This window comes from Fonsecaea nubica (assembly GCF_001646965.1).
Source record: "Fonsecaea nubica strain CBS 269.64 chromosome Unknown Scaff131, whole genome shotgun sequence".
Lineage (NCBI taxonomy): Eukaryota > Fungi > Ascomycota > Eurotiomycetes > Chaetothyriales > Herpotrichiellaceae > Fonsecaea > Fonsecaea nubica.
The window spans coordinates 20013-32407 of NW_019173804.1; the positions used below are offsets into that span (position 1 = coordinate 20013).

General features: G+C 53.1%; 6 protein-coding genes across 6 annotated transcripts; 3 read left to right on the top strand and 3 right to left on the bottom strand.

The window, feature by feature from the left end:
* Positions 1-205: 205 nt before the first annotated feature.
* On the bottom strand, positions 206-2728 carry AYO20_11040 (hypothetical protein; the record flags this gene model as incomplete). Its single annotated transcript, XM_022649293.1, has 1 exon — positions 206-2728. The coding sequence occupies one exon, from the start codon at positions 2726-2728 to the stop codon at positions 206-208; it is 2523 nt and encodes an 840-aa protein (XP_022494721.1).
* Positions 2729-3285: 557 nt separating this feature from the next.
* AYO20_11041 (hypothetical protein) lies at positions 3286-4686 on the top strand (the record flags this gene model as incomplete). Its single annotated transcript, XM_022649294.1, has 1 exon — positions 3286-4686. The coding sequence occupies one exon, from the start codon at positions 3286-3288 to the stop codon at positions 4684-4686; it is 1401 nt and encodes a 466-aa protein (XP_022494722.1).
* A 2119-nt stretch (positions 4687-6805) lies between these two features.
* On the bottom strand, positions 6806-7501 carry AYO20_11042 (hypothetical protein; the record flags this gene model as incomplete). The annotated part of the gene is made up of 2 exons (XM_022649295.1): positions 6806-7060; positions 7112-7501. The coding sequence occupies 2 exons, from the start codon at positions 7499-7501 to the stop codon at positions 6806-6808; spliced, it is 645 nt and encodes a 214-aa protein (XP_022494723.1).
* A 509-nt stretch (positions 7502-8010) lies between these two features.
* Positions 8011-9681, top strand: AYO20_11043 (hypothetical protein; the record flags this gene model as incomplete). The annotated part of the gene is made up of 1 exon (XM_022649296.1): positions 8011-9681. The coding sequence occupies one exon, from the start codon at positions 8011-8013 to the stop codon at positions 9679-9681; it is 1671 nt and encodes a 556-aa protein (XP_022494724.1).
* An 890-nt stretch (positions 9682-10571) lies between these two features.
* On the bottom strand, positions 10572-11390 carry AYO20_11044 (tRNA modification GTPase GTPBP3, mitochondrial; the record flags this gene model as incomplete). Its single annotated transcript, XM_022649297.1, has 3 exons — positions 10572-10833; positions 10895-11172; positions 11217-11390. The coding sequence occupies 3 exons, from the start codon at positions 11388-11390 to the stop codon at positions 10572-10574; spliced, it is 714 nt and encodes a 237-aa protein (XP_022494725.1).
* Positions 11391-11555: 165 nt separating this feature from the next.
* On the top strand, positions 11556-12327 carry AYO20_11045 (hypothetical protein; the record flags this gene model as incomplete). The annotated part of the gene is made up of 3 exons (XM_022649298.1): positions 11556-11600; positions 11654-11681; positions 11735-12327. 3 exons carry the CDS (start codon positions 11556-11558, stop codon positions 12325-12327), a joined length of 666 nt encoding a protein of 221 aa, XP_022494726.1.
* Positions 12328-12395: the final 68 nt, after the last annotated feature.

Below are 12395 nucleotides of genomic sequence, written 5' to 3' on the forward strand. Positions count from 1 at the left end.
ATATTACACTGTAGCCTCTAGCAGCTGTCTAGCCCGCTCCGGATTGAATTCCACGAGATTCTCCTGATTGGCATTAACGTTCGCAGTTTTCCCATTCCCATTCACCCTTCTCAAGCTCACTCTCGCTCTTATCAAAGTATAGATTGTGTATTCAAAAGGTGAGCTTTGGCCTCCACAGCAAAAACGTCCTCCCCGCACCTCGGACTCATCTGGACGACCGAGAACCTTTGATGGCGGCGACGGCGCTTCGCCGGTGCGGGCTCTCGGCGAAGAGCGCCTTGATTAGATCGACCACTTCGTCGGCACTGAATTCCAGACTCAGCTCTCCCTCGGTCCACAGGTATTTGATATCGACGAGCGAGCTCTCCAAGATGTTGATCAGGTATTGGAAGCGCAGCCAGTTAGAGACGTAGACAGCTACCATGGGAACTGGCTCGTGAGGCTGCTCTGGAGTTTCAGTGGTTGCCGACGGAGGAGTCGAGAGGAAGAGGTCCTCCAGACTAGCAATCTGCTGGCAGAAGGCGGTGAGTCTCCGGGACTCAGGTTCGGAGATGTCGTCCATCTCTTCGATTGAGGATATCACTTTGTTGATGACCATCGTCACCAGCGAGCCAATGCTTTGCATCAATGCCGATGTCGAGAGGATGGATTTCCAGTCCTTGTGCAGCGTGCGAATGCGATCAACGACCGCGGAGATGGCGTTCTCGATCTCCTGTGAGTAAGGGAACTGCGTGCACGACGTGAACCCTTGTGCCCCGTCCAACAAGTCCCACACGATGATCCGCTGCGTTTCCATCTCTTTGGAGTACGCCATTTTGGCAAACTTCTCCATGGCTTTGATGTCGGCTTCGATGTGCGGCATGCCTGCAGGGAGGGTGAGGTCGCGAAGTCGCTCGGTAATGTAGAGGGAGTCGTTGTAGCGGTGGATATCGGTCAGAGCTGGTGATGCACCATGATAACTGGGTGCGGTGGCGCGAAACATGGCCAGAGCGAGGGTGGGCAAGGATAGGAGTCCTTTTGATGTTGTCGACGAGTCCAGGCTCTGGTGTTGGGTGTCTTCGAATGCTTGAGCATCGGAGATATCCCTGCCTATGATTTCGATGAGATGGTCGGGGATTTCGCTGATGCTGTAGACCTCCGTCAAGGTGACCTCATGCTCGGTCTCTTGAGGTCCTCGTGCTCCATTCGCTTCTGAGAGAGCATGTTTATCTGTCACTTCCGACCTCGTCTCAGCAGGACTCTCATCATCCCAGCCCCAGGCATCTCCTGCATCATCCTCGTCCTGCGACACCGAATGGCCGTTCTGTTTGTCTGCTTTGTCTTCGCTATTCTCCTCCTCGTCAAAACCCCAGCCGCTCGTGTCATCATCCTCATCATTCTCGCCTGCTTTGGGGGCTTCCTCTGTCGAGGATTTGTCCTTGGGATCTTCGTCCCAACTAGCGTCCCATTCATTGGGCTCATCAGCCACTGCCTTAGCTTCTTTGGTGGCTGTTGATATGACCTGTCTCTCGACCCGCTCAACCTGCCTGAGATGGCCTTTTGCAGATGCAAATGCTTCCCGCACAGCATCCAGTGTGGCTGCCTTGCGCTTGTTTAGCCATGTACGCTGGATATCATCCATCCAGTCTTGGAGCTGAGTTTGCCCTGTCCACTGTAGTGATTTCAGCTTGTCCATGATTACAGTCACTCTCTGTTGCAGTTTATCGAGACTATCCAGCATTGCAAGGTCTACCGGGAGCTCGGCGATGAGCCAGTCCGACACCAGGACACTCATCAGGTGCTCAAGGATTGCGCTGACCACAGCCATCTGTATGGTTGTCGGGAGAGAAGTTTGTAGAAAATTAAGAAGGTCAAGCACGAAGTCGAGAACCAAGTCTATAGACGGGAGAGTTGGGCTTAACTCGATTGTCAAGGAATGTTGCTCCACCTGGTAAGTCGCAAGCTTCGATCGGGCCGTGCGTCGAAGAGGCTGGACGAGGAGTGCTCGAAGCTTGTCCGTTAGAGGTTCGACAGAGTCTTGTATATCACCTAATTCGCTAAGAGCTCGAAGAATGTCGTCGGAGTTCGCTGAGTCGGATTCGGGCTCGACGGGGACTATCTCGAGGCTTGCTTTCCGCGGCTCCCTTCGAACGGAAATCTGAGCATTGAGCTTGGTGTCCAGCTGCATACGAGCTTTGAGGCGCAGTTCGTCTCTAAGATCTCGAAAAATGGTTGTCGTCCTGGACCTGAAATTGCTTGGAAGTCTTTTGTCCAGGTCACGCAACTTTGAGGCAGCCCGACAAGGGTCATCCCTGGCTAAAAGCTCCTCGATTTCCCTCAATGATCCCGTTGTCAGTGATATATCCTCCAGCTCCCGTCCCAGGGTCTCGGTGAAGTTGATCTCTGTGTCGAGAAGTTCAACCTTATGTTGATAGTCTGTTGCGCGGTCGCTCAGGGCCTGGAGTTGCTGGTGCTCCTCGACAATTCGTCTCGACTCGAGTTTGCATCGGACGATGTCCTCCTGAACCTTCTTCGCCTGGAGAATCCATTGATCCACTGAGCCAGCTCCATCCCTGCTTATTTCTCTGATCTCTTCACTGATCTCATGCCGTGTTTGGGAAATCTGCGCAAGAAGTGCCGAGACGATTGTAGAGGAAAGGTCAGAAGTGAGGAGTTGTTCTGACTGCGGAATACTGCCATTGACTATGGCATCGCACAAAGATGTCGCCGCGTCTGGTTCATTAGACATGTCTCTGCACGTAATGTTGCTGGCAGGAGCAGTCGCGAAGTGTCATCTGTAGAGTTGTGGCCAGCACATTCGCTGCGGTTTAGGTGGTACTACGGATTGGGGACTATTGTCGCCGCTTTTAATGTATACAAGAACTCTGGTCTCTAGCCAATATAGCATGTACCTCGTACTCTCCCAGGAGCCTAATATTAGGATTAACATTATCTGGATACTGGAGAACTTCTAGCTCATCCTCCGCTCCTAGGTAATGATGAGATCATCAAAGGAGCTACTGGCGCTTGAAGAATCACATGAGTATTTACTGTAGGTCCCTTCTCTGTTTACAAAAGCGGCGAAGGATATCCATCAAACGGTGTGAGCAAGTATCCCCGCACGTGCCCAATTGCTAGTTTTGGTCTCTATGCACCGCCGGAAATTTTTTCACTGCGCAAAACATTGCTGGAGCAAAATTGATTTCTCCATTACCAGACTTCACGAAACGTCCCTTTGAGTTCGCCAGATCACCAGCAGCCAGATTGGCGCCGCCATCCCAGAGCAGATAGCGAAACGCTTCAACTATGGCTGCATCACCAGGCGCCGGCACCGCCGGTGCCTCAGGAAGTCAAGCGCAAGTTCGGGTGAGACTAACCACTCGAGACACAGATCTCGCTGTTCAGGACCTAGCTCCCATCCTTGTTCCCACGTCTTTCCGCCGTCTTACACTCTCTACCCTCGTCAACAACCTCCTCGAAACCGAGAAAACGATTCCCCTGGAATTTATCATCAATGGTACCTATCTTCGAAGTACCTTGGACGAATACCTCACAAGCAACGGCATCTCCGCAGAGACCACAGTCTCGATCGAATATGTGCGAGCACGCATTCCCCCCCAATATGTGGCGTCCTTTGAACACGACGATTGGGTCAGTGATGTTGACGTCGTGTCCACCACCTCTCCGAGAATCCTCACTGCGAGCTATGACGGGCTGTTAAGAGTATGGAATTCCTCCTCTCAGATTCTCGCAACATCTCCCGGTATGAGCCATGGCGGTCACGGATCCTTCGTCAAGACTGCCAAATTCATATCCCCAACTCAAGCAGTCTCGGGGAGTTTTGACCGCACCTTAAGATTGTGGAAATACACAGAGGACGAGAACGCGTCTGCGGTCAGCCTCTCGCCCCAGATCGAGCTCTATGGGCACAAATCCTCGGTAGATTCGGTTTGCGCCCATGCTGGCTCTTCCCGCATACTCTCCGCCTCTTCTGACCACTCTGTTGGGATCTGGTCTACCCGAAAATCAGATGCACCTGCAGCACCCGAGGCTCTAGTCCCGAAGGCAAGGACCAAGGATGGCAAGAGGAGGAAATTGAACAGCGAGGTGTCAGTGTCGCAGCGTGGGCCGCTTGCGCTGATGCAGCAGCACACAGGCCCAGTCTCTGGAGCGATGTTCGACCTCCATGATCCCACAGTGGGTTATTCAACATCCTGGGACCAAACAGTCCGTACCTGGGATTTGGTCACTTCCTCGCTGGTTGACACTCGGACTACATCAAGTGCATTGCTCTGCATTGATCATATGCCTTCTCTTCACCTTATTGCGGCCGGTTCAGTAAGCCGCGTGGTTAAGCTGGTGGACCCACGGACGTCCGCCACCTCAGTCACGGCCATGACCCTAAAAGGCCATAAAAATTCAGTTGTCAGCCTGGCCCGAGATCCTACCAACGACTATACCATTGTCAGTGGCAGCCATGATGGGACATGTAGAGTTTGGGATGTCCGGAGCACCAAGCAGGAGAAAGAGGGTGCTGTCGGACAGAGTCTGTATATATTGCCAAGAGCGAGCCTGAATGGTGCTGCCAATCCTGCGGGTGGTGACGGTGTCAAAGTCTTTGGGGTGTGTTGGCACCACGAGGTTGGCATTCTCAGCGCAGGTGAGGACAAAGCTGTCCAGATCAACCGTAGTGACGGCCAGCCTTGAACATGTGTCCAGGGGCAATGTCCCCACCACGAGCCACAAGAGAAGGTTGTCACCGGCCAATTCCCTGGGGTTTGACGTTAACAAAGCTCTCGAGAAGGTGGCCCGTCAACATTATTGTCAAGCCTTTGCGGAGGTGGTCAAGCTACTGCAAGCCGCAGACGGACAGACCAGGATGACGCCTCGACTCTGAGTCGCCTGGCTTTGGACTACACTCCGTCTCGCTCGGTAGGACCTTGACCTCTTCCTTTTGGTACATTATTATCCGACAACAAGGTTTCTCCTCGTTATTGGTTGGTACACCGTGCGGTGAAAGGGCAAACCACAGAAGAGGCTGGCGCTAAAGGACGCCGAAAGACGCGAGGAATTCCAGGAACCTAGCGGACTTTTTAAAAGCGGACAAAGGTTAGCACACCAAGCCGCAACTGGGCGTTTTACGTGTACCCCGAGCACTTTGCGTGCGAAATGACCTGGGCGGCCAACATGGACCGAGGGCATTGGCTATCACCGTGGAAAGAAGCAACACGTGCATGTCGAAGATCTCGGAGAGGCGGAGATGAAAAGGCCGAAAGCGCACAAAAGTGGCAGGTCGAGGTGGTGTTGCATGCAACAATAGAGGCTAGAGGCCTAGCCACATCACACAGAGATCCGGAGGTCTGAGGATAGACAGAGTTTAGTGGAAGACGCCGCAGATGAAAAATTGCGAGTGGCAGTGACACAGGAGTGGATTTGGAGATGGAGGAGGCAATAACAATAAGATGGGGGCAGCGAGCAAGGAGGATTGGACTTTTTGAGTAAGGGAGATCAATCAACAAATTCATCATTCGATGAAATATCAATCGATACGAGATCCTCATCTCATCTGGGTAGGCGTGTACGGCCTGTACAAGTAAGGACAGGTGTGGGCTATGCATGACGGGCCTCACGAGCAGCAGTTCTGTATGTCAATCTACCCACACGCTGTTGACGGTTGTCATTATTATTGTTGGGGAGGTTTTGGGTAAAGAGTGGCACCGGTGGAGTGCAAATGGGCGCCATAGGCACCAGTAGCACCTAAATTCTAATGGGCCGCCCGGTGAAAAGGCTGCCCAGGTGTCCGATGGTGCCAAAGGCGCGATCCAAATAAACGGTGGCTGGCCCACCTCGGTGTCCCCTGGCCCTCGCGTCTCCCCCGCCGTGTCTTACTGGCCTCAACTTGTTTTTTAGGACTTGGATCACCCACCCCCCTTGGGTACCTGAGCCTCCCTTGTTTCTCGGCGGTGCCCAGTAAAACTAGTCCTCGTAATAGCCTGAACCTGTGTCCCTCGCTCCCAGCTGGCCAGGTGCCCTGCACCCGCTAAATGCCCATTCCATCCACCCACGCCCACTAATACCACCTACCACCTGCGTCTGAACCTGCATTCTGCAGTAACCAATGCACCTGCGCCTGCGCCTCTCCAAACCTGGCCGCTCGCTTGTTGTTCTGTCCATGATTCAATCCTTTTCACATTTCTTCACTCTCATTCAGAACAGTACGCCATTTGCATCCTTCGCATCTGTCCATCTCCTCCAGTTTTTGGATATCTCAATCGCTGTTTTCGTCGCTCTTCTTCTAGAGTTTTGTTGACGCCTCGCCCGTTCAATTTCCTCGGTTCCCCCTACCACAACCACAACCACCCCCTGCGGGCATTCTTTCGCTTATACAAGTACAAAAATAAACATATCACTTCGTCCATCTGACATAACACTTGGTCCAGCCACAAGCATCATTATCCCCGTGACAGCAGACCAGTTCAGACTTTTGGCATCGGTCCCTTCTGGTCGCCGTTTGCTGACGAGAGCAAATTGGGAAAAGGTCCTAAAACAAAACATCGTTGTAGGGCATCCATTGATTCTCTCCTTCAAGGCCAACCGGGTATTGGTTGCTGACCTCATTCTGTATGCAGGTTACCGTTCACTGTCGGACTGCTTTCCATGTTTTCGTCCCTAGTCTTGCACAGCTAAACCTCTTTGCCTCCTGGCCGCGGACCGAATATCTCGAAGCTTCTTGTCAGACACCTTGTCCTTGAACAGTCCCCCCCATTCGGGTACCGTCGCGTTCCGCCGAAACCACCTTCATGCCAATCAAGCTTCCCAAGGGGTTTCAACGACGGAAATCTTCAGGCCATGCCTTGGACGAGGTGCGCAACCCGCCTGGGGAGGCTTCCTCCTTCCGAGTTTTGGAAAGGCCACAGAGTAGCGGAAAATCATTTGATGGTGGCAGACATTTGAAGATGGCATCTATAGGAGGAGCACCATTGCCACCACCGAAAGATCGACGCGACCACGAGGAGGTAGATTTATTTGGGGTGGGCCGCCCTGATGCAAGTAACCGGTACGCGAACACAACCATGGTCGACTATATGAAGGGTAAAGGACTGACAAGAATGTCTAGGGGAAGTGGTGGTACTGAACGATCCCACTCAACCGCGCCTAACGACAGTGCCGCATCATCCGCCCGCCTCAGTACTTCGTCGACAAATCCCTCTTCCGTTGACACAAGGTCGGACAAGAATGTCCAAGGAGGTGCTGGGTCAAGACCGTTCAACGACATCCCCGCGCCGCCGCCTGTTTCGACGAGGCCTGGCTTCCTTCGCAGTCCCACTAGGACATTTTCCTTTGGGCTCGTGAAAGGCAGTCGAGGATCGCCCACCTCACCAGGCGGTGCTTTACCGTCTTTGAAGGACATGACCAGAAACAGGGCGGTCACGTCAAGTAGTGCAAGCACGGCCACGCCTCCCAGACTGTTTGATACCGACTTATCGTTGGAGAATTCCGAATTGGATGAGTTCGGAAACATGTTTGACCATATCGGGTCTAGCCCTGACGCGCCCCCAGGCCGGCTTATACACCAAGAGGTAGGAGAAAGCTCCGAACGTTTTGACAATATTCCATGCTGATGTTTCAAAGGTTTCGATCTCTCCTGCTCCCACACAATATCCTCCGACCTCTTATCCAGGCAATAGTCCACTTCGTGTCAATCGAGCACCTCCTCCGAAGCCTATCTCCACGGATCGCTCGCAAGTCGTTGAATCCTCTCCTTATTCATGGGCGTCACAGGATTCCAATGATCATTTGATACGGTCCCCTAGTCCGTCCAAGACTATTACGCAGGGAAGCCCGATGAAAGCTGGAGACGCTGGCTCCCGCCCTGGAAGATTCGGCTCGATGTCAGATACAACAATTACTGCGAGAGGGTTGGGAGGTTCGACATCCGTTGCACATGAGGAGGAATTACGTCCCTCTCAGTTGCTACACACCAGGTCTGCGGACAGCAGTACTGCCTTGACAAGCCCTGTTCGGGACAACATGGCGGGATTGTCCCCGAGTTCGACACATAGCGCCTCGTTTGATCCGAATATTGCAGCGGATGCGCAGCTTGCCGACATGTATCAGGAAACCAAGTCGGTTCCGGTCAAGTCGGTTGCCATGAATAAAGTCATGACGCCTGCTCAGTGGGAACGGTACAAGGAACAAAAGGAGATGGACCGACGGCTTGGTGCTCTGTCTGACGACAGTGCTTCTGAGGCGAGTGACAGTGCTGAAGACGATGATGACGAGATTGAACGCAGCCGACAAGCAACTAAGCAGCGTCGAAAACAAGAAGCCCACCTGGCTGTGTACCGGCAACAGATGATGAAGGTAACAGGCGAAGCACCGCCCACTCGATCAATGAGCAGCCTCGGCATGCTGCGACCGGGTGACAACAACTCGGCAACGGATCTCAACCGCTTGTCACGGATGACCTTGGACTCGAAACAGTCTGGTAAAAGTAGCGGAGAGGAGGAGGACGAAGATGAGGATGTGCCACTTGGTATTCTTGCGGCCCACGGTTTCCCGAACAGAAATAGGCCTCCCACACGACTTGCAAATTCTCCTTCCAACTCCAATTTGCGAAGTGTCAGCCAGAACCAAGGGGCTCCGTCTGTGGTCAGTCAAGCTCCTAAAGGCGGTAATTTGCCAGTCTTTGCTCGACAACTACCCCCGGACCCTTACTATGGAGCCAGCCTGGTGAACCCTTCGAACCGTGAAGCCCTGGCGCTTCACCCTCAAGCCCCGCCACAGGGAGCGGGACCTGCAACAGCCCATCCCATTCACCCTGCTGGGCTTGTCGGAGTTATCGCTGGCGAAGAACGCGCTCGAGCTGCTCGACGAGGAAGCCCGAACCCTGCTGGCAACTACGACTTACCTCCCATGGGCGGACCCCCTCCTGGCATGGTACGATCTCAGACGACCGGGGCTCTATCCTCGATGGCTTATCCACCCATGGGAGCACCGGCCATGCCAGGGATGCCGGGGATGCCGGGGATGCCGGGGATGATGCCAGGGATGCCACCTATGCTGACTCCTGGTGATCAAGCGCAAATCCAAATGTCCCAACAGATGACGCAAATGATGCAGATGCAGATGCAATGGATGCAACAAATGTCAAACATGATGGTTGGGCCAAACGTGCCCCCTCCTGGTGTACCGAACCCTGCGTTTGCAAGACCTCAATCATTGGCGATGCAGAATGGCACGCCACCTCAGCTGAATCAACGGACCATGAGTACTCTGAATCCAAGCATGGCGCCTTGGAACACCAAGCCACCGATGTTGCCGTCCATCAATGTCAATGGTAACTATGCTCCCTCGATCGCACCGTCTGAGCGTAGCAACATCGGCCTAGCTTCGAGATACCGGCCTGTATCCACGGCCCCAGAGCCCGAAGTGATGTCCACGCATCATCGCGCGTCGACATTTACATCGTCCACTGTGCGACCCTGGTCTTCAATGGACCCAGGGCAGCGACCGTCGACGCACGCTGCGAAGCCTTCGGTGAACACTCTCGGTCGGCGATCCCCTCTGGCAAACCAGGACGATGAAGACGACGAGCAAGGCTGGGCTGAGATGAAGATGAAGAAAGATAAGAAACAAAAGACCTGGGCACTCCGAAAAGGACAGAATACACTGTCGGAGTTATACGCCAACGCCTCGTGACGAACCGGCATTTTTGACATTTTCTCGTGTCCCCTGGGGGCGTTCTTACGAAAGGATGAGGGCGACTGCAGTATTTGGAATTCTGAGACGGCAAGTTTATATATCAGCATTCTGGCGGGATTTGGGGAAAAAAGTTAATCTGGGTAATGGTATAAAGCGCGAGACTGGCAGAAACCTCAGTTTTTTGGATGTATAGAGGTTGAGGTGGAACTTCCAGACATATTATCCGCACAAACTGCATAGTTGTAAAATAATCACAAATCCATCTATCCTGACAAGCGCCCGGTGTGTCTGTATATTATGTCCAGTTGCCATGCGATGAGATGGCCGTGAGTATACGAGGGAGGCACTTGGTATTGTAAGCCAGATGCCCAATGGAAGTGGCACTATTGAACCAGCGGATTGATTGTTGGCTCAAGGATGACATTGATAAATACAACTTATACATATTACTTGCCTTGCCACCCTGGGGTGTTTGTATGGTTGATGGGTCAGCCTTGCTATGGCTCCGTAGAGGTTGGGTTCCTCCTTATCTATGTTATATAGGATATATATATATCTTCGGTACTCCGATATGGCATTCCTATTCTGCATCATAATTGTCACAATTGTCAATCAGCCCGGTATTCTCCCTTGCTTACCCTGTCGCAGTATCCCATCCTCTCACTGATCACCATCACCGTGGATGCACGTGTGTGGTTGCCCAGGAAATCAAGTGGTGTTGAGATGATCTAAAAGTCAAGCGAGAGCATCACGTCGATATTCTATCGAAAAAGACTGATGGTGACGCCAGCGAGACCAAAAAGAGCGCATAGCAATCGACGACCATCCAATGTATGGTTACAAGCGCTTCAACAGAACAAATATGTTGTCGGTGCTGTTGTTCCATGTCAATTCCAACCGATTATGCCTCTTCCTAGCACTTGGCCCTGCTCATTGGTAACGTCGACTTCTCTTCCCACAATGCCTCGTTCGTCGACTGTAAGATCAAAATCTCGGTGACCAGACTCATCACGGCCATCAGTATCACGAGAAGCGCGACTGACAATGGTAGGACCAGCGCCGGTCACCAGCGGAAAGCGTGCAAAGACAGGGTTGGGAAGTCGTTGCTTTCGAGCAGGCGCCACATGGATGTGCTCGTTCGCATACGTCCTGGCACGATATCAGAAGAACAGAAGCGCAGGAGAGCAGGAGACAGAGCCGAGTGCCATACCAAATAGTCACATGGAGCTTCTGACCTTGAAACTTGTCGGGCTGAGTTGGTTCCTCGCACCTCAATTCTCCCACTATCTCGCTCCCACACGATTTGCTGAGCAGCAACCGGCACCAACACGCATTGCCAACAGTCCTGTTTCGATTGTCGTCTTGGATCCGGTGTAGAATGGCAACGAGATCACCCGCAGGGGCATGCCGGGGATTGACCTGGTGACACATGGCCTCGCTATAATATTCGGTCGCAGAGGCTCGGTCGACCGCTACAAAGGACTGCTTCTGAACACAAACCCAGCATATTTACAGAGAGACCATTGTTCTACAGCCTGGATGTGATCCGGTGCCGGGTTCTTTGGGAGGGGGATCGCGGATCTTAAGGTCCTCAGTTGCTTACACGGAGCAGTGTGCCAGAACGTGCTCAGATTGGTTCCCATGAGCAGGTTGAGCAAGTTTCGACCTCCTGCATTGGGATTAAGATCCTTCGCCGATGGTGCCATGGACAGCAATGGGATCATCTACCATTTATATCGTTGGACCTCCCACTTTGTTTGTCGCTTCCTCTGACTGTCGGCTGGCTGCTACTAGGGAACATACAGATCTCTCAAAAGCATCCCACCCCGACGCCATTTACGAACAGTGATTTTAGCCACTATTTGAGCAAGATGCCTGTGACTTACGAGCTACCTCAACTCCAGTACAGCCTCGATGTAAGTAACCGGATGGGATATTTTTCGGCCTGGCACGTACATGGCCAGCTAAGTCAGAGACTGTTATGGGCCGGCGGAACGGTGAGCTGACCAACCTCGCGTCCGTCCACAGGCATTAGAACCTGCGATATCAGGCCAGATCATGGACCTGCACTATAACCGGCACCACAGGGCATACATTACCAACCTGAATGCGGCGCTTGGTGCACAAGCGGAGGCAGCGGCGGCCAATAACCTCGTGAAGCAACTCGAGCTCCAAGCGGCCATCAACTTCAACGCCGGCGGACACATCAACCACACCCTCTTCTGGGAGTCACTCGCGCCGGCGTCGAGCGGCCTCAACAACCTCTCCGCGACTGCCGTGGCCCCCACGCTCAGCGACGCCATCACCAAGAGATGGGGCAGCGTCGACGCCTTCAAAGCGGCCTTTGAGTCCTCTGCGCTCGCGATCCAGGGCTCCGGGTGGCAGTGGCTGGTGCAGGATCCGCAGACAAAGACCCTCGAGTTGACCACGAGCAAGGACCAGGATTTACCGAAAGGTGGCAAGGGAATCGTGCTGGGCGTCGACATGTGGGAGCACGCGTATTACCTGCAATACTTCAACAACAAGAAAGAATACCTCAATAAGATCTGGGACGTGGTCAATTGGCAGGTCGCCGAGAAGAGGTTCAAGGGCGACCCGAGAGCGGCGTTTGGAGCGTTGGCTGGGTTGGCCGGACATTTGTAGTTGCTCCCGCTCTCTCTCTCTGGTTGAGGAATCATGATGGTTTGGTGGATATCGTGGATATCTATAAA